The 18256-nt window shown below is 43.2% G+C and overlaps 1 protein-coding gene across 1 annotated transcript in view; it reads left to right on the top strand.

Moving 5' to 3' along the window:
• LOC147116537 (neural-cadherin) overlaps window positions 1-18256 on the top strand; it is a 127137-nt gene that overhangs the window by 90241 nt on the left and 18640 nt on the right. The window contains exons 19-26 of the mRNA XM_085992052.1: window positions 2128-2221; window positions 3089-3273; window positions 4407-4633; window positions 5107-5384; window positions 5856-6070; window positions 11025-11152; window positions 16953-17080; window positions 17887-18010. Coding sequence (XP_085848178.1) covers window positions 2128-2221; window positions 3089-3273; window positions 4407-4633; window positions 5107-5384; window positions 5856-6070; window positions 11025-11152; window positions 16953-17080; window positions 17887-18010 — 1379 coding nt within the window. The remainder of the gene's footprint in view (window positions 1-2127; window positions 2222-3088; window positions 3274-4406; window positions 4634-5106; window positions 5385-5855; window positions 6071-11024; window positions 11153-16952; window positions 17081-17886; window positions 18011-18256) is intronic.

Here is an 18256-nt window from a genome sequence, read left to right as displayed (position 1 = left end):
ATGACTTTCCCTGCGGCAGACAGCAAGGAAACACCTCTGTAATTACCGCAATCGGACTTGTGACCTTTCTTGAAGATGGTCACAATTACGGCATCTCTGAGATCCCCTGGCATGCTCTCCTCCTTCCAGATAAGAGAAATGAGTTCATGAATTCATGCCAGTAGTGCTTCTCCGCTATGCTTTAGTGCCTCGGCAGGGATTCCATCTACTCCTGAGGCCTTGTTGTTTTTCAGTTGTCGGATGGCCTTTCTGACCTCATGCCGGGCTGGGGTTGTGCTGAGATGGTGGTGGGTAGCATGCTGTGGGATGGAGTTGAGGACACTCGCGTCGAAGACAGAGTCTTGGTTAAGGAGATCTTCGAAGTGCTCCTTCCAGCGGGCACTGACTGCCTCTCTGTCCTTGATGAGTACCTCTCTGTTCTTGGCCCGCAGTGGGGTAGGACCTTGGGTACTTGGGACGTAGATGGTCTTGACTGCACTAAAGAATCCACGCACGTCGTGGTTGTCGGCTAGCTGTTGGATCTCCTGCGCTTTCTCCACCCACCATCTGTTCTTTAGGTCGCGAGTTTTTTGTTGGACCTCGGCCTTCAGGTGTCTGTAGAGCTGCTTTCTTGCTCTCGAGGCCTGTTGCTGTTTCCAGATCAGGAATGCCTTCCGCTTGCGGATTATTAGCTCCTGGATCTCCTGGTCGTTCTCATCAAACCAGTCTTGGTGTTTCCTGATCGAGTGACCGAGCGTCTCTTCACAGGTGCTGATTATGGAGGCCTTGAGTGCAGACCAGACGCTGTGGACACTCCGTGTCTCTGCATCACTGGGAGTCGTCAGATTGTTTGTGAGGCGCAGGCTGAATAGGGCTTTCTTAGCGGGGTCTTTGAGTGCTCCAGCGTTAATTTTCCTGCGGCATTGTTTCTATGTAATAAAATAAAATATACAGAACCATTGGGAAGTTGCTTGGTGGACAAGCCAATGTTGTTAGCAGATGTTTTTAAAAAACATTTAGCATTGGCCCCTTTATAAGAGGGTCCATTTGCCTGATGCTGCCACCAGTCTTGTATAGGCCAATCCCCAGGATTTGACATCAAGATGGGCCTACTTATGCTCCTTGATGGACCTGAGTGTTCAAGAGGCAGGAGCTGTGGGAATTCTGGGAGGGTAAAGAAAATCGGGCGTGGTGTAAAACAGATTTCCAATTCACTATCAGCCCGTTTTGCACAACATGCATTGACACGTTTCACCCCTTCGTGTTTGTACCGCGTGACTTCAGATAGAATAGTATAAAGATAGTCTCACTAATCCTCTAGGATCAATTTGATATAAGAAATGGGTTTAAGAGTTAAAAATGATAAAAACATCACCGGTTGCACATTGATAGCTTTTTCAGGGAAACAGTTTTTTAATGAAGCAGTGGTAATGTGCAATATATTAAAATATTGCTCATATAACCCTATCAACATGAACTGCACCTTTTAAAGAATCAAAACATTTGAATTTAAATAATTGGTTTAGTAATCAGACAATGATAAAGCCTTAGATTTAGCATAAGGCTAGCTATTGTGATAAAATAAATGTTGCATCTAATGTATGTGAAACATCTAAAATCCATCTGAATTAAATCAGTTGGCAGCAGCACAAACAAGCTGCAGATCTTCCAGGTGTCTCCTGAAAGTGCTTCTGATTGCCCATTGATTGAATGCTTGCAGTCATTTGACGACTTGTCAGAGAAGCACTGACATGAATTTGTGAAAAGCCCAGCAATTAGACTGGATGTGCATATTGCACTGCAGCAGATCAGCAAGCACTCTTAGAGCTGATGGTGAATGATGCAGTATTAGTTTCTGAAGTTCTAATGTATTTTAATTATTTCACTGCTGGGGGAGGTTTAACAGCCTGAATTTGGTTTGAAGTTTCAGACTTTATAAAATAAAACTTTATAACATCTTTCTAGAAGGTTCATGGGGCCAACTAAAGGCATTCGTTCTTGAGATTAAACTGATATTTGTAGCCTTATAATGGCTGAGGCAGCAGGAAGTTACAAGATATAAATGTTTTGTAGAAAGTTTTGTAGAAAAAAGGGTAAAAGAGAAATGTTGGATAAGCACTAATGTTAGATGCACCTCCTCTTAAACAGGCACCATGCCAACCACTGTCCTAGGAAGAGTACATGCTCCAGACTTAGACGATTGGGACAATAAGACGTACAGTTTTCAAGGACGTGTGCCAAAGTAAGCCACTTTCTCATACATTCAAGATGCAGTACTATATCTAAATGATAGACTGTATGTCAATATATTGGAATTGTAGTACTACTTCTGTGTTTAATATATACAAGGTGGTGGATTTCCTTGTAATTCAGTGCAAAAAATAGCCTTGGGTATAGCTACCAAATTCAGATTCACACAGATTCAGCAAGTCATATGTCACAAATCTAGTATTCCTTAAGTTCCTATGCCATAAAATCCACGTATTGTTGGCTGTCATCATGGACATCTGCAAATGGCAAAAACAGAAACATAACATTCAATTCTCCATAACATCTCCTATTCTTCAGGTGGTCCAGAAGCATCCTTCTTTTCCCCCCTTTTGATCTTTTTCCTTCCATCTGCCCTTCTAACACCTCGTTCAACATCCCACCCTCTCTCAGCACATGCCCAATCCAATCCATTTGCCCTTTCCTAAGAACATCAATCAAACTATGTTCTTTTATCATTGTCAACACTTCTTCATTACTTTTCTTGTCTATCCACTTTACTTTCTCCATACATTGCCAAATTCTCTAGAAGTCTGACCTCCTCTTTCCTCAGTGTCATTGTTTCAGCACCATACAACACCACATTCCATATCAAACTCTTCACTAACTGACTAGACAACTGAATAGAGAACTGAAAAAAAATTAGTGATTTTTTTCCCTATCGATCACATATACTAAAATTACATTGTGTCATTTAACTGACCGTAGGCAATAATGTGAGAGATCCCTTAGTATCAATAAAATTGCTTAACAATTATAAACTAAGAATTTTTATTGAAAATAAATAAGTAATATATAAAAAGGTATTGGTATTAATGTTTGTTAAAATCACTTTTTGCAGGTACTTCATATTAAACCAAAGGACAGGTTTTCTGATTATGAAAGGAAACACACCACAAGGTATCTATGACTTTGCGGTCAGGGTCTCTGATGGGATCTGGCCTGACATGTTCTCCACAGTCAAGGTTCATGTTGAAGAGCTGCTGGATGAAGCCATCTACAATTCTGGCTCAATTCGACTGTCAGGTGAGCTAAAGCCTTACAGCATCAACAAGACTGGAAACCAGTTTTCAATAGTTTCAGTTACTTCATTCTGTGACTTGTAGACTTGGAATATGAAAGCCATTCCAAAACTAAGTAATTTAATGCCCCTTTGCAACTTAACTTACGGTTTTGAAAGTGAAATAATTGTTAGGCAGCTATATCTCAAGCCCATGAATATTAGTTGAAGCAGAAAATAACATTTAAAGGAAATAGTCATCATTGCAATGTTTAGAAGGCCAGCTGCTCTCGTTGAAAGTTCTATGCCTGATTTAAGGATCATTAAACTGTCACACAGAACAAGAGCAATAATGAAACATCAGCTGAAAGAACATCAGGCTGTTGGATGAAACCATCCGTGCGGCAAAGCTGACATTAGAATTTTTTACTGCTTCTGCAAAACTTCTAGAATTGGTTGGCAGCCACTGATTTATTTCTTTTGTGAGCAATTCCGAGAGTTATGACATCACACTAGGGTACCCCCTCTTTATTGGATATAGGAATGGTTTACAAAAATAGAAACAGACTTCTGGAATTCTCTTCCCCAGAGAGCTGTGGAGGCTGGGTCATTGAATATATTTAAGGTGGAGATAGACAGATTTTTGAAAGGTAATGGAGTCGAGGGTTATGGGGAGCGGGCAGGGAAGTGGAGTTGAGGCCAAGATCAGATCAGCCATGATCTTATTGAATAGCGGAGCAGGCTCGAGGGGCCAAATGACCTACTCCTGCTCCTACGTTTTATGTTCATTCCCCAGCAAAGATATCCTTGACTTTGATGAGCACAAATAAATAAAAGTTATTTTATATGTGGAACTCCACCATTCAATGGTTTATTCTCTGTTATCCTCCAACTCCTCTGTATGGGGATAATTTGGACTTTGTGGAATAGTGTAAAACAGGTGATAGCGAGTCCCCAGCTCGTTTAACATCTGGTGTACAATGGGCTGCCGATTTGCTATTACCCGTTTTACACTATCGCACAAAGTCAAAATGACCCCCTATATGTTTTCATCAATAATTGCTGGGACGGTGTTATATATTTCTGACTGTTACAGCTAATAGATTTATTCTGTAGTCAATGAATGATTGTACATAAAAGCTTATTGTCATGTTCACAGATATCACAGCAGAAGAATTTGTTCAGAAAGCAGAAAACCAAAAAAGCAAATATGACACATTCAAAGTGTTATTAGGTGAAATCCTGCCAGTTCACCCAGACAATATCCATATCTTCAGTGTGCTAAATGTAAATGGCAGACAGACTGATGTAAGATTTGCTGCACATGGCTCCACCTATTACCGGACAGAAAGCTTAAATGGAAATGTGGCAGCTCACAAGAAACTGGTAGGTAACACCAGTGATTTAATTCTGAAAATAGAGGATCTTCAATTAATAGATTTGTAATCTGGATTATGATGATTTAGCTTTTGTAATTTCATGGGAATTTGATATGCGAGAACCGTAACTGCAATAAATATTTGATGTTGATCTGGATCATAATAGCAGTTTCATCAAATTGAATAAAATGTATTCTGGTTCTCTACACACATTAACATGATGTAACTGCAGTGATGATATTACCTAAGTAACTACTAGATTTATAATTAACTTTATTGTTATTTGTGATACCAGTAGTGATGTATCTAATTTAGGGCAGTCATTCTGAAAGGTCTGGATAGATTTTGAATAGGACATTACAAAAGTAAACTTTTAACTTTGCCAAGATACCAGTAAGTAATTAAAATGATAATAGGTGTCACATTATACTTAGAGAGACATGGGTGACATGCCTGTAATTATTGATTTCTTGTCTGTAGTTGCAGTCAGCTCTGAAGTTGAATATCACTCAAATCCCAGTGGATGAATGCGTCCTAGCAAACTGCAGCAATGGCAATGGTTGCAAGAGTCGCCTAGTTGTCAATGACACACCCACAGTGGTGGAGGCTGGCAACATTTCCCTGGTCTGTGTCACAGTGAGCACCTCCGCCATCTGCACCTGCGCAGCACGGGAACGAACACATCAAACATGTCACTCGTATGCGAGAAATCCCTGCCGCAATGGAGGAACTTGCATCAACAGTCGCAGTGGCTACAGGTGTGCGGCCATGAATTGTAGTCTTCTTACTGACTGTAATAACGAGAAAATAATTGGATATTGAAAGCAAGTCATTTTTCAAATGATGGTTGCACTCGAAACAAGGGAAATTTAAAACAAACATCAAATTAATCTTAGTTAACTTTATTATTCATATTAAGATGAAACTGTTAAAATGTGAACTAACTAACTTGCACAAGTTGACAGTTTATGTAGCCTGGTAATTACTGTGGACAATGTTATCATATCAACGTTTAAGGCATTTGCATCAATTTCATACTTCTGTTGTTTAAATGGAGACTTTAATTCATTTATTTTAAAATAACAAAAAGAGAGGAAGTTGATATGAATGCGTTAAGTGTTTGTACATAAAATTGTTGTAGTTATTGTCAGGCTCATATTGGCACATTATATAATTCTAATGCCCTTTGTGTATTTTTTTATTTCCTCCCTTATTTTCTTTGTTTGAAGGTGTCAGTGTGCTCCACAGTTCGACGGACCTGACTGCCAGCAGACGAAGCACAGTTTTCACGGGAATGGTTATGCCTGGTTTCCACCCATCAGGCCCTGCTTTGAGAACCACCTGTCACTGGAGTTCATCACTGAGGTTCCAGATGGGCTATTGCTGTATGGTGGACCTGTTGCTGATCCAGAGTCCCAGGATTGCCAGGATTTCATTGTCATCGGTACATTACAACTTACTTGTTCTTGAGGTTTAATGATGTGCCTGGAAATGCCTTACACTGATGTGAAGATTTAACCTTATTCAACTTCACTGAAATAGATTATTTAATTAGTTTCCATGCAAACAATACCTGTTGCCTTGTGTCTTGGTCATGTTCTGGTGTTCTATGAAGAAATTAATTTTGTAACACTAGGGCCCGTAACTTCCGATAGGAGGCTTCCTGCTTGCGGATGCCTCCAATCGGGAAAAAATCTACGCCCTTACCTGAGGGCTCCTGAGGTCCGGACACTTCCGATCCTGGGCCTCTCCATGATGAAATGCGCAGGGCCCACGTATCCCGGGGCGCAGGTGGTTCGCAAGCGTCCTTGGGATCACATGGGCCATGGGGAGCCAATAGGAGAAGGGAATCCCCCTTCGTACTTTTGACAGATAGACCTGTCAAAAGTATGAATGGGGATCACTGAAAAAAGACATCAAAACATTAAATACATTTTTAAAAAACCATCACGTTTTTAAAATGAGTTAAAATTATATTAAATTAAATATTTTAAACAAAAATTTAATTTTTTGACAAAAATAAAGTTTTTTACGGGGCTAAAATTAAACTTACCTTTTTTTAAAGTATTTTAAAATTATAAATGAGTGAAATTAAAAAAAAAAAACTTTTTAAAACTCTTATGCTGGTAAAAGCAGGCCTTACGCCTGCTTTTACCAGGCGTAAGATTTTTAAGGGTTTTCAGCGGGCGGAGGTTCTGCAGAAAGTGGAACTCTCCACCCACAGAGGCCCTTCTCCAAGGCAGGCGTCCAATCTGTCAAGGTTGACAGATTGGAAATGTTGGTTTTCAGCGCATGCGTTTCGCATGCCTGAAACCGGCATTTGCGAGGTCCCTACGGGTGTGTACACGAATTGAGAAATACTAAGGGGAAAAAAACATTAGTGGGAGTGGTATATAGACCTCCAAACAGTAAGGCGGAGGTTGGGGATGGCATTAAAAGGGAAATTAAAGAAGCGTGCAATAAGGGCACAGCAGTCATCATGGGTGACTTTAATCTACATATAGATTGGGCCAACCAAATTAGTAACAATACTGTGGAGGAGGAATTCCTAGAGTGTTTACAGGATGGTTTCCTGGACCAATATGTTGAGGAACCAACCAGAGATCAGGCCATCTTAGACTGGGTATTATGTAACGAGAAAGGATTAATTAGCAATCTTGTTGTACGAGGCCCCTTGGGTCGGAGCGATCATAATATGATCGAATTCTTCATTAAGATGGAGAATGAAGTAGTTGACTGAGACTAGGGTCCTCAATTTAAATAAAGGAAACTACGATGGTCTGAGGAGCGAGTTGGGTAGGATTGATTGGGGAATGGCACTCAAAGGGTTGACGGTGGATAGGCAATGGCAAACATTCAAAGACCGAATGGATGAGCTACAGAATTTGTTCATCCCAGTTTGGCATAAAAGTAAAACAAAAAAGGTGACTCAACCGTGGCTAACAAGGGAAATTAGGGATAGCATAAGATCCAAGGAGAGGACATATAAATTGGCCAGAAAAAGCAATAATCCTGAGGATTGGGAGCAGTTTAGGATTCAACAAAGGAGGACAAAGGGATTAATTAAGAAAGGGAAAATAGAATATGAGAGTAAGCTTGCAGGGAACATAAAAACTGACTGTAAAAGCTTTTATAGATAAGTGAAGAGAAAAAGATTGGTGAAGTCAAGCGTAGGTCCCTTGCAGTCAGAATCAAGGGAATTTATAATGGGAAACAAAGAAATGGCAGACCAACTAAATACATACTTTGGTTCTGTCTTCACAAAGGAGGACACAAATAACCTCCCAGAGATGCTGGGGTACATAGGGTCTGATGAAAGGGTGGAACTGAAAGAAATCAGTATTTGTAGGGAAATGGTGTTAGGAAAATTGATGGGACTGAAGGCTGATAAATCCCCAGGGCCTGATAATCTACATCCCAGGGTACTTAAGGAAGTGGCCCTAGAAATAGTAGATGCATTGCTGGTCATCTTCCAGAACTCGATAGACTCTGGAACAGTACCCATGGATTGGAGGGTAGCTAATGTTACCCCACTATTCAAAAAAGGTGGTAGAGAAAAAGCGGGGAATTATAGACTGGTAAGCCTGACATCGGTAGTGGGGAAAATGCTAGAGTCCATTATAAAAGATGTAATAGCAGTGCACTTGGAAAGCAGTGACAGGATCGGACAAAGTCAACATGGATTTACAAAAGGTAAATCATGCTTGACTAATCTACTGGAATTTTTTGAGGATGTAACTGGTAAAATAGATAAGGGAGAACCAGTGGATGTGGTGTATTTGAACTTTCAGAAGGCTTTCGATAAGGTCCCACATAAGAGATTAGCGTGCAAAATTAAGGCACATGGGATTGGGGGCGAGGTATTGACTTGGATAGAGAACTGGTTGGCGGACAGAAAGCAAAGAGTTGGAATAAACGGGTCGTTATCCGAGTGGCAGGCAGTGACTAGTGGGGTACCGCAAGGATCGGTCCTAGGACCCCAGCTGTTTACAATATATATTAATGATCTAGACGAGGGAATTGGATGTAATATCTCCAAATTTGCAGATGACACAAAGCTGGGTGGGAGGGTATGCTGTGAGGAGGATGTTGTGAAACTCCAGTACGATTTGGACAGGTTGGGTGATTGGGCAGTAACATGGCAAATGCACTATAATGTGGATAAATGTGAGGTTATCCACTTTGGTGGCAAAAACAGGAAGGCAGATTATTATTTGAATGGCAATAGATTGGGAGAAGGGGAAGTGCAAAGAGACCTGGGTGTTCTTGTGTACCAGTCGCTGAAGGTAAGCATGCAGGTGCAGCAGGCGGTTAAGAAGGCAAATGGTATGTTGGCCTTCGTAGCAAGAGGGTTCGCGTACAGGAACAAGGATGTCTTGCTACAGTTGTACAGGGCCTTGGTGGGACCACACCTTGAGTATTGTGTGCAGTTTTGGTCGCCTTACCTGAGGAAGGACGTTCTTGCCATGGAAGGAGTGCAGCGAAGATTCACCAGGCTGATACCTGGGATGGCAGGAATGACGTATGAGGAGAGATTGTGTCGATTGGGCTTATACTCACTGGAATTTAGAAGATTGAGAGGGGATCTCATCGAAACCTATAAAATTCTGTCAGGCCTGGACAGACTAGATGCAGGAAGGATGTTTCTGATGGCCGGGGAGTCCAGAACCAGGGGTCATAGTCTAAGGATAAGGGGTAAGCCATTTAGGACTGAAATGAGGAGGAATTTCTTCACCCAGAGAGTGGTGAACCTGTGGAATTCTCTGCCACAGAGGGCGGTGGAGGCCAGTTCATTAAATATATTCAAGAAAGAGTTGGATATATTTCTTGAGGCTAAGGGATCAAGGGATATGGGGAGAAGGCAGGGACAGGGTACTGAATTTGGATGATCAGCCATGATCTCATTGAATGGCGGAGCAGGCCCAAAGGGCCGAATGGCCTACTCCTGCTCCTATCTTCTATGTTTCTATGTACTCACCCGTAGGCATTGGAAAATACGGGCCTAGATTTTTAACTATCAGCAGTTGATTCTTTTCCCCTATAACTGGGTTTATTGGATGAGGACTGTGGAGTATTGAGTGGTTTCTGTATTTAGAGCTGAAAAATAAGCCCTAATCCAACCAATCAGTAGCTCCACCATAAGTGGAAAATGATGGATTAGCGGAGAGAATTGTGCCTCAAAAGGATTCTGATTTGAAAATATAGCTGGACTTTGTTTTTTTGTAAACTCGGGTGATTTTGCCAATGGGGAGCTTTTGCAGGCGGGACTCCCACTTGTTGGGTTTCAGTCCCGCCTCTATCAACTTCTGGCCAACCCATGCTATTTTCCCTTGATTAACCTTGTTAAGCCCGCCCAATGGACTTAGGCCAATTAAGGGAAAGCCGGTTGCAGAGAACGTCAATGTATGACGTTTCATCTGTCAAAAGTTTTTTGTTTTCAAGACCTCATCAAACCTCTTTCTTTTGCAGAAATGAGATGGTTGTTGCATTGGAGAATGTAACGGCCATCTGTCATCTCTGCCGTGGAGGTGTGAGACTCTCCGCATACCCACCGACTGAAGCCTGCAGGAGAAACAAAGGTAAGTACACTTTTTCTAACACTTTCCACTTACCTCAGATACTCACCTCTCCACACTTGCACCCATCATTTACCTCCACAGCACACTTTTGGACCCCTCCGACCCCCGCAGACCCACTACTCACCTCGGTGACCCTGGCGGGGTTCGGAGCCTTCGGGAAGCCCACACTTCAGGGCTCAAAATGGGGATAATCTTCTTATTTGCCTGTTAACTACCTGTTAACAGGCAGTTAAGTGGCACTAATCCCCTTCCCGCCTCCAAGGAGACGGGACCCGGCGCAGGTCGGCTACCCGCCTCCTGGCAAGATGGCACGGAGGCGGGTTGGGGGCGAGTTGGGCACCCGCCCCCAAATTCTGCCATTTTCCAGCAGTCCTGTCTCCATACCCGCCTTCCCAGGGCTGGCAAGATCGCATCCTCAGTATCAGTGATCTGCTTATTCTAACTACGTACAGGATCAGACTTGGTAACATTACAGGAAAGCATTTTTGGATAATTGCTATTTTTTACAATAGCCTAGAAATTATACCTTATGATGATATTAGTGGCCGAACGTGTAATGCACTGTACACTATGCTAACAGAGGTGTTAAACTGTTTATTTTAAATGGGTTTACACCTCTACTAAAATAGCGGAGAGAGGAAGTCCGTATGAGTGTATTAAACATTCATTTGCTGACACTGCCATAGCAATGTCTAGGATAATATAACTTATCAGACTGAAAAACAAATATTGTGGCTGAAGAAAATCTTATTATGGTTGATTCATCTTAACAAATAATTAAAATTAATATAAATAAAACTTTTTTCCCCCTCAAACCAGAAATCAGCAATGGTGTCCCATCTCTGAGAATAAATCATGGCTCTGGGACATTGCAACTGCAACTGGCCAGTACTGTCAACGTAGCAGACAGGCGCTGGCATAGACTGGACATCAGGAGCAATGGCAAAGTGAGTGACTAAGATTACACTACAATAGATAGATAAATGGCTTATATGTGCCCAAGGTAAAAAAAAAATTCCTTACGGTAACGTAATTGCCATAGTGCGGCTAAATAAATATGGAAATGCAGTATTGTTAATGGGTAAAACATTCTTCCTTCATACCTCGTATAATGGAATTTCACAGCCAACAACACAATAATATTGTGGTTTGGGACTGACTGCTTATAATAGTGCACAGTTTCTGCAATCCAACTTTATCAGTATCAATATCTGAAATCAGGACCAAGAAGCTTTTCTTTATTACGATAGCAAAATACTGCGGATGCTGGAAATCCGAAATAACAACAGAAAACGCTGGAAAAACTCAGCAGGCCAGGCAACATCCGTGGAGAGAGAAACAGAGTTAACGTTTCAGGTCGAAACCCTTCTTCAGAACTGAGAAAAAAGCAGGAAATGAAACAGATTAAAAGGCCAGTTTGGGGGCTGGGAAATGGGGGAGGGGATGAAAGAACAAAAGGGAAGGTCTGAGAGGTGAAGAGACATTAAGAGATATTCAAGATGAGACGAGATGGTAATGGGACAGGTAAAGAGACAAAAGATGGCTCTAGATGAAGTGTGAAATGCGCTGGCAGAATGAGAGACAGCTGCCATGTGGGAGAGAAAAAAAGGAAAAGGCACAAACCAAAGGTGTGGATAAAAAAATATATAAAAATAATAGGGGCCGAGGTTATGATCTGAAATTGATGAACTCAATATTGAGTCCGGAAGGCTGTAAAGTGCCTAATCGGAAGATAAGGTGCTGTTTCTTTATTCCTGTGTACAAGAGTGAAGTATTATTCTCATACAAGTTCTGATCTAGTTCTGCTATTTGAGCCGACTAAAATTACCTTGCTAGCAATGTGATGAAGGGTACGGGAAGGAACAGTCCTAATACGGTGTGGCCTAATAGGTGTAATTATCTCTGAGTATTATTTGCCAGTGTGTACAGTAGTTTGTTTTTATTTGTAACCTGTAAAGTTTCAGTTGTAACTCTAGTTCTGTTATTGGGCCAGTGTACCAAGGCTTTTGACCCTTTTATGTTGCATTTTGTGTTGTACTGAAACATTTACTGCAGTGCACACCATGTTATAAAATGATTCTATCTCTCAATGGACATAGCTTATTTCCAAAATTAGCAGATGAATACGTATGCAGTTCTATGACATTCCTCTATCCGCTAATGTAACATAGGCATTTGGCTACATCGTCAACCTCCTACAATTTTAAATGGATAATGTCTCGACTAAAATGACTTATCATACCAAAACACTAAAGGGGTGACTTTGCCACTGGAGGTGAGATGGAGGCGGGTTTCAGTTTGGGTGGGTTTGAAACCCGCCTCCACTGATAGGTTTCAAAAATTTGCGATTTTCCCATGATTGGCCAGTTGATTTTAGAGGTGTGGGATGCCCTTGCTCAATTAGGGGGCGATTTTCTGACATCGGAGGAGGCGGGTTTGGAGGCAGGAAAGGCAGGAAAATCAGATTCAAAGAGGTCGGGTTCGGAACCCGCCTCCAACCCGCCTCCGTGAGATTTTGCCGGTGCCGGTTTTGGAGGTCGGGAAATGCTTCCCCCCTCCAACTGGCCATTGTGCTATTTAACATCCTTAAATGCTCGTTAAGGGCCTCTCTAAGCCTATTTTGAGAGGCCCTCATGATTTTTCTAGCTTTTTGGCGTGATCCACGCACCTCCTAAACCACGTCGGGTAAACCTGGTGGGTTGACTCGTGGGTGGCCTCCTCACTGCTGCAGGTCTAACAAGACATCCTTTATTGCAGCAAGGATTACTTGCAGGTGCCAGACCTTGGCTATAAAAGGTCTCTGAGCACTTTTAGAAGGCCTTCCGAAGTCAGAGGTGCTGCAGCTTGACTCCATCAACTGTGGGACCTCCTTGGAAGACCCTCTCCCCGCTTGCAATGAGCGCTTCCCCAAAGGAGGCATCTACAAGCAGCATGGGAACCATTCGTTTTCTTTCTGCATGGACCTCAGATGAGGATGAGGAGGAGGAGGAGGAGGAGGTCAGAGCCTGGGATGCAAAGGATGAACTTATCATGGCCAGATTTGCATAGGTTGCCCAAGTTGGCACATGTCCTTTCCTCCATCCTAGGACATCATTGACAATGGACTCTCTGGCCTCCTTTCACTCAGGCCACCAACCTGACAACACAAGTTTGGCGGTGCCCGTAATGTGGAGCTGCCTAAGGCGAAAGAACAGATGGCATAACAACAACATTTTGGCTTCAATTCATTTTAATGCTTTCCAACAGGGATGGCATTTCATCAATACACAGAAACAGTCTCCCAATCTGCACACAGATCTGGAGGTTACATCCCTTGCCAGCTGTACCCAGATGTGGTGTAGGAGATGCAGAAATGCTGTGGAATGAGCTAAGGGAGCAAGAAGCCATAAACTCAGACTGGAAAAGTGCTGTCAACAGAGGCGAGTTTCAGTACCAAAACACTAATTGAGCAAGGGCATCCCACACCTCTGAAATCAAGTGGCCAGTCATGGGAAAATCGCTAATTTTTGAAACCTATCAGTGGAGGCGGATTTCAAACCTGCCTCCACCTCGCCTCCAGTGGAAAAATCGCCCCCTTAGTGTTTTGGGACTGAAACGTGCCTCTGTTGACAGCACTTTTCCAACCTGATTTTATGGCTTCTTGCTCCCTTGGCTCATTCCACAGTATTTCTGCGTCTCCTGCACCACATCTTTTGAGAAACCACTATGTCCAATTCCAAGGCAAGGGCCTACCCGAGGCTCTCGGATGAGGCACTGCAAATGTTGTTGGAGGGGGTTACAGCTAGCATGGAGGTGCTCTTCCACTCATCTCGGAGGAAGAGGCCCGCCAAAGAAACCAAGGCTGTGTGGGTACAGCTGGCAAGGGATGTAACCTCCAGATCTGTGTGCAGATTGGAGAATGTTTCTGTGTATTGATGAAATGTCATCCCCGTTGGAAAGCATTAAAATGATTTGAAGCTAAAATGTTGTTGTTAATCCATCTGTTCTTTCGCCTTAGGCAGCTCCACATTGCGGGCACCGCCAAACTTGCATTGTCAGGTTGGTGGCCTGAGTGAAAGGAGGCCAGAGAGACCATTGTCAATTATGTCCTAGGATGGAGGAAAGGACATGTGCCAACTTGGGCAACCTATGCAAATCTGGCCATGATAAGTTCATCCCTTGCATCCCAGGCTCTGACCTCCTCCTCCTTCTCCTCCTCCTCCTCCTCATCTGAGGTCCATGCAGAAAGAAAACGAATGGTTCCCATGCTGCTTGTAGATGCCTCCTTTGGGGAAGCGCTCATTGCAAGCGGGGAGAGGGTCTTCCAAGGAGGTCCCACAGTTGATGGAGTCAAGCTGCAGCACCTCTGACTTCGGAAGGCCTTCTAAAAGTGCTCAGAGACCTTTTATAGCCAAGGTCTGGCACCTGCAAGTAATCCTTGCTGCAATAAAGGATGTCTTGTTAGACCTGTAGCACTGAGGAGGCCACCCACAAGTCAACCCGCCAGGTTTACCTGGCGTGGTTTAGGAGGTGCGTGGATCATGCCAAAAAGCTGGAAAAATCACGAGGGCCTCTCAAATTAGGCTTAGAGAGGCCCTTAATGAGCATTTAAGGATGTTAAATAGCGCAATGGCCAGCTGGAGGTGGGAGTGTTTCCCAACCTCCAAAACCGGCACCGGCAAAATCCCACGGAGGCGGGTTCCAAACCTGACCTCTTTGAATCTGATTTTCCCGCCTTACCCGCCTCCTCCGACGTCAGAAATTTGCCCCCTAAGTGGGTTACTTTGGCCAAAGGGTGAAAACAGGTGCTAAATGGCAGTTGTGCTAATAAGACAGACCTGTTTGAAAGTCTGGATTTAGCACACAATTTTGGACCGAAATGCTGTTTACCATAATTTGAACTTGCCTGGAGGAGCTAAACAGACATTGACAGGTTTCGCACTCAAATGCTGATTAGACGCAATTCTCGTGGAGCAGTCTATGTGGGCTCCCCGCATCCACTTCTACTGAAGTTGTGGAGTGCACTGGCTGGCACACAGTGGCACCTTGCAGGATGGCTCAGGGAACCGAGGGAGAGGGCACACAGGTTCTGGAGGGATGTCCTGTACCTGCGACACGGGGAAGGACGCCACATTGCCCTCCTGTCCCTCTCTTCTGCAGCAGCTGGTGCTGCTCTGACTGGCCTCATGTCCTCCTCCCATTCCTCATCCAGACCAAGAGGGACTCCTAGCAAGATGCCCATGACCAGGCACTCCCTTTCCCCTGGTGACTCCTATAAGGTGGAGTAGCACAGCACTTACTCTTTTTAGGTGAAGTCCTCAGAGAATTTGTGGAACAAATGTTGTTCGAGTGTTGGTGAAGTCTTGACAAAGTATCCCAGAAAGTCTGCTGATGTGTTTCCGAGGTCCTCTTCAAAGCTCCAGCAGCAAGTGAACAGTAAAGGGTGAGTATCCCTTTAAGTAACGCTTGAAATCCACATCAGCGCCTTGTTTACTCCCAAAGAGTTGGTCGCTGTTAGGAGAGGGCATTAGGACAAGCGCTAGCCACCAAAATGCCGTGCAGCCTCCTTAGTGAGTACTATCAGGCATTTTAAGTGGTAATCAGCACCTGAACGAGCCTCTGGGCGGCCAATCCTAGCACAAGCTTCAACTCCTTTACCAAGATGGCGTATTGCGCAAGTGTATTTGGGCGGGAATTCTTATTTAATGTAGAAAAATAGATTTGCTCGGCCATTTTGATTCCTACAAGGCCTCCCCTCAAAGCACGGTGGCATAGTGGTTAGCACTGTTGCCTCACAGTGCCAGGGACCCGGGTTCGAATCCGGCCTTGGGTGACTGTCTGTGTGGAGTTGCACATTCTCCCTGTGTTTGCGTGGGTTTCCTCCGGGTGCTCCGGTTTCCTCCCACAGTCCAAAGATGTGCGGGTTAGGTTGATTGGCTATGATAAATTGACCCTTCGTGTTAGGGGGATTAAATACGTGGGGTTACGGGGATAGGGTGGGATATGTGTTGGTGTAGGGGTTACGGGGATCGGGTGGGATATGTGTCGGTGCAGGCTCGATGGGCCGAAATGGCCTCTATCTGCATTGTGGGGTTTCTGTGAGCTCTGTGAACTAGCAGAGAGTATCAAAGTGGTAGATGTCTCCTACATGACCAGACATTGCTAATGAATAGGTCATTGTGTGAAATACCCCATTCCGTATTTAAAATACCTCTTGACTGTCACTGGATTTACAACTCAACAATTCATTCGTGATTTACTGCAGCATGCACTGTGCATGCTGGGGTCAGTTTTCTCAGGCACGTAGCAGCTAAACCAACTAAAGCTAAACCTTAAAGGGAGTACTGGAGGATGCCACCAAAAAGATCAGTTAAACAATTTTTACTTACCTGAATGTGGAACCGGGCGGGGCAGGTATACACCTCCCACATTGAAACCGCAGGTCGCTGCCAGCCTGTCCTCATCCCTCCCCCCCTCTTCTTCCCATTGCTTCCCCACCCCGGACTTACCTTAGGATCTGGGTCAGTGCCACAGTCTAGACAATCTTGCTCCCTCCGCCACTGACGAGCTGCATCTGGGACCGCGACTTGCGCCTGTACTTGCCACTAACATATAAATGAAGCAGACGGCGCTGTCTTTTAATAGCAGCCAATCGGAGAGTTTTTGGAAACAGTACAGAGGAAAGGAAAGTTTTGTATTTCTTGCATTGACTACTGTTTGTATTTTAAAGAGTCACTATTTAAATTAACGTCACTTCTTTGCCTCCAGGATATACGCTTCACTCTGGATCGATGTGCAAATGCTGTTGTGTCAGAGAAAGGAGGATTTGGGAAATGGTTCACCACAGAGGATCGCTCAGTGTGTGAGGTCACAGGTTCAACTCCAAATCATGAAAGGTACAAAACCTTTTTGTGAACCCAAGACAATTTGGCAAAAGATTATAAAAATTGAATGCACAAAGAATCATGAAGAAACATTTTTTTACACAGCGAGTTGTTGTGATCTGGAATGCACTGCCCGAAAGGGTGGTGGAAACAGATTCACTGGTAACATTCAAAAGAGAATTGGATAAATACCAAAGGGAAAAAATTTACAGGGCTATGGGGAAAGAGCACGGGAGTGGCATTAATTCAATAGCTCTACCACAGGCACGATGGGCTGAATGGCCTCCTTGTGTGCTGTATCATTCTATGATTCTATGAATTTCAGAGAGTTGCCTGACCTTTGCTTGGTGTCTCCCAATCAAGGTATAGCTGTGATCGGTATTTCACTGTGCGGCAGTCCTACCACTCTGTGGACCTCCAATGTGCCGTTCCATCATGATAACCATACCATGATAGACCTAACTTACTTCATGTTTAGGATGACACCCTCATTTTTGAACAAATGTTGACATTTTTGAAATATATAAAATTATTTCATTACTTCACTGTATGTTTTATATTAAGCAGAAATTAAGGTTTTGCGACAACACAGAACATGCAGGGTCTGAGATCAGCCCAGCAAATTTGGCCACTTCATGCTTTGGACACTTGGCCAAATCTTCACCCATATATATTTTATCCAGGTTGCCATGGCACACTCTCTAAACTCAGGAACATTTTAAATACAAACTGTCTCACTGTGTCAATTCTCTGCAATAGAAAAGCTAACAATCAAGTGTGAGATACTGGAGTTTTAATTTTCCTCTATTTTCTTGCAGGTTTTTATATGTTAACCAAGTTCTGCAATTGGGTGGTATAAAAGACTCCCTGCCTTATGCCTACCCTCATCTAAACCACAGACATTTCACTGGATGCATACATAATCTGATTGTGGACAGTAAGGTAAAAGGCAAAGTTCAACAGAGGACAATCCATCTGTTGTATTGAACCCACCTTAGGTGGCATGTTCTCATTTAAACATTTTTTTGGAGAAGATTTGTTTTCTAGAAATTAAATTAGAATTGTTCCATCAGCACTAATAAATATTGTATATGACATTCTGTAAAAAGGTATTTTCATTTAAAGTACTTCGGAATCTGTTGGCTGAGTTGTAACTGTAAATGAGACCAAAACATACTTCCAGTAAAA

This window comes from Somniosus microcephalus, chromosome 6 (genome assembly GCF_052327205.1).
Source record: "Somniosus microcephalus isolate GS21.2 chromosome 6, FLI_Smic_1.0, whole genome shotgun sequence".
NCBI classification, from domain to species: Eukaryota; Metazoa; Chordata; class Chondrichthyes; order Squaliformes; family Somniosidae; genus Somniosus; species Somniosus microcephalus.
The sequence above is the reverse complement of the archived record's forward strand: the minus strand, read 5'-3'. Positions and strand labels throughout refer to the sequence as shown.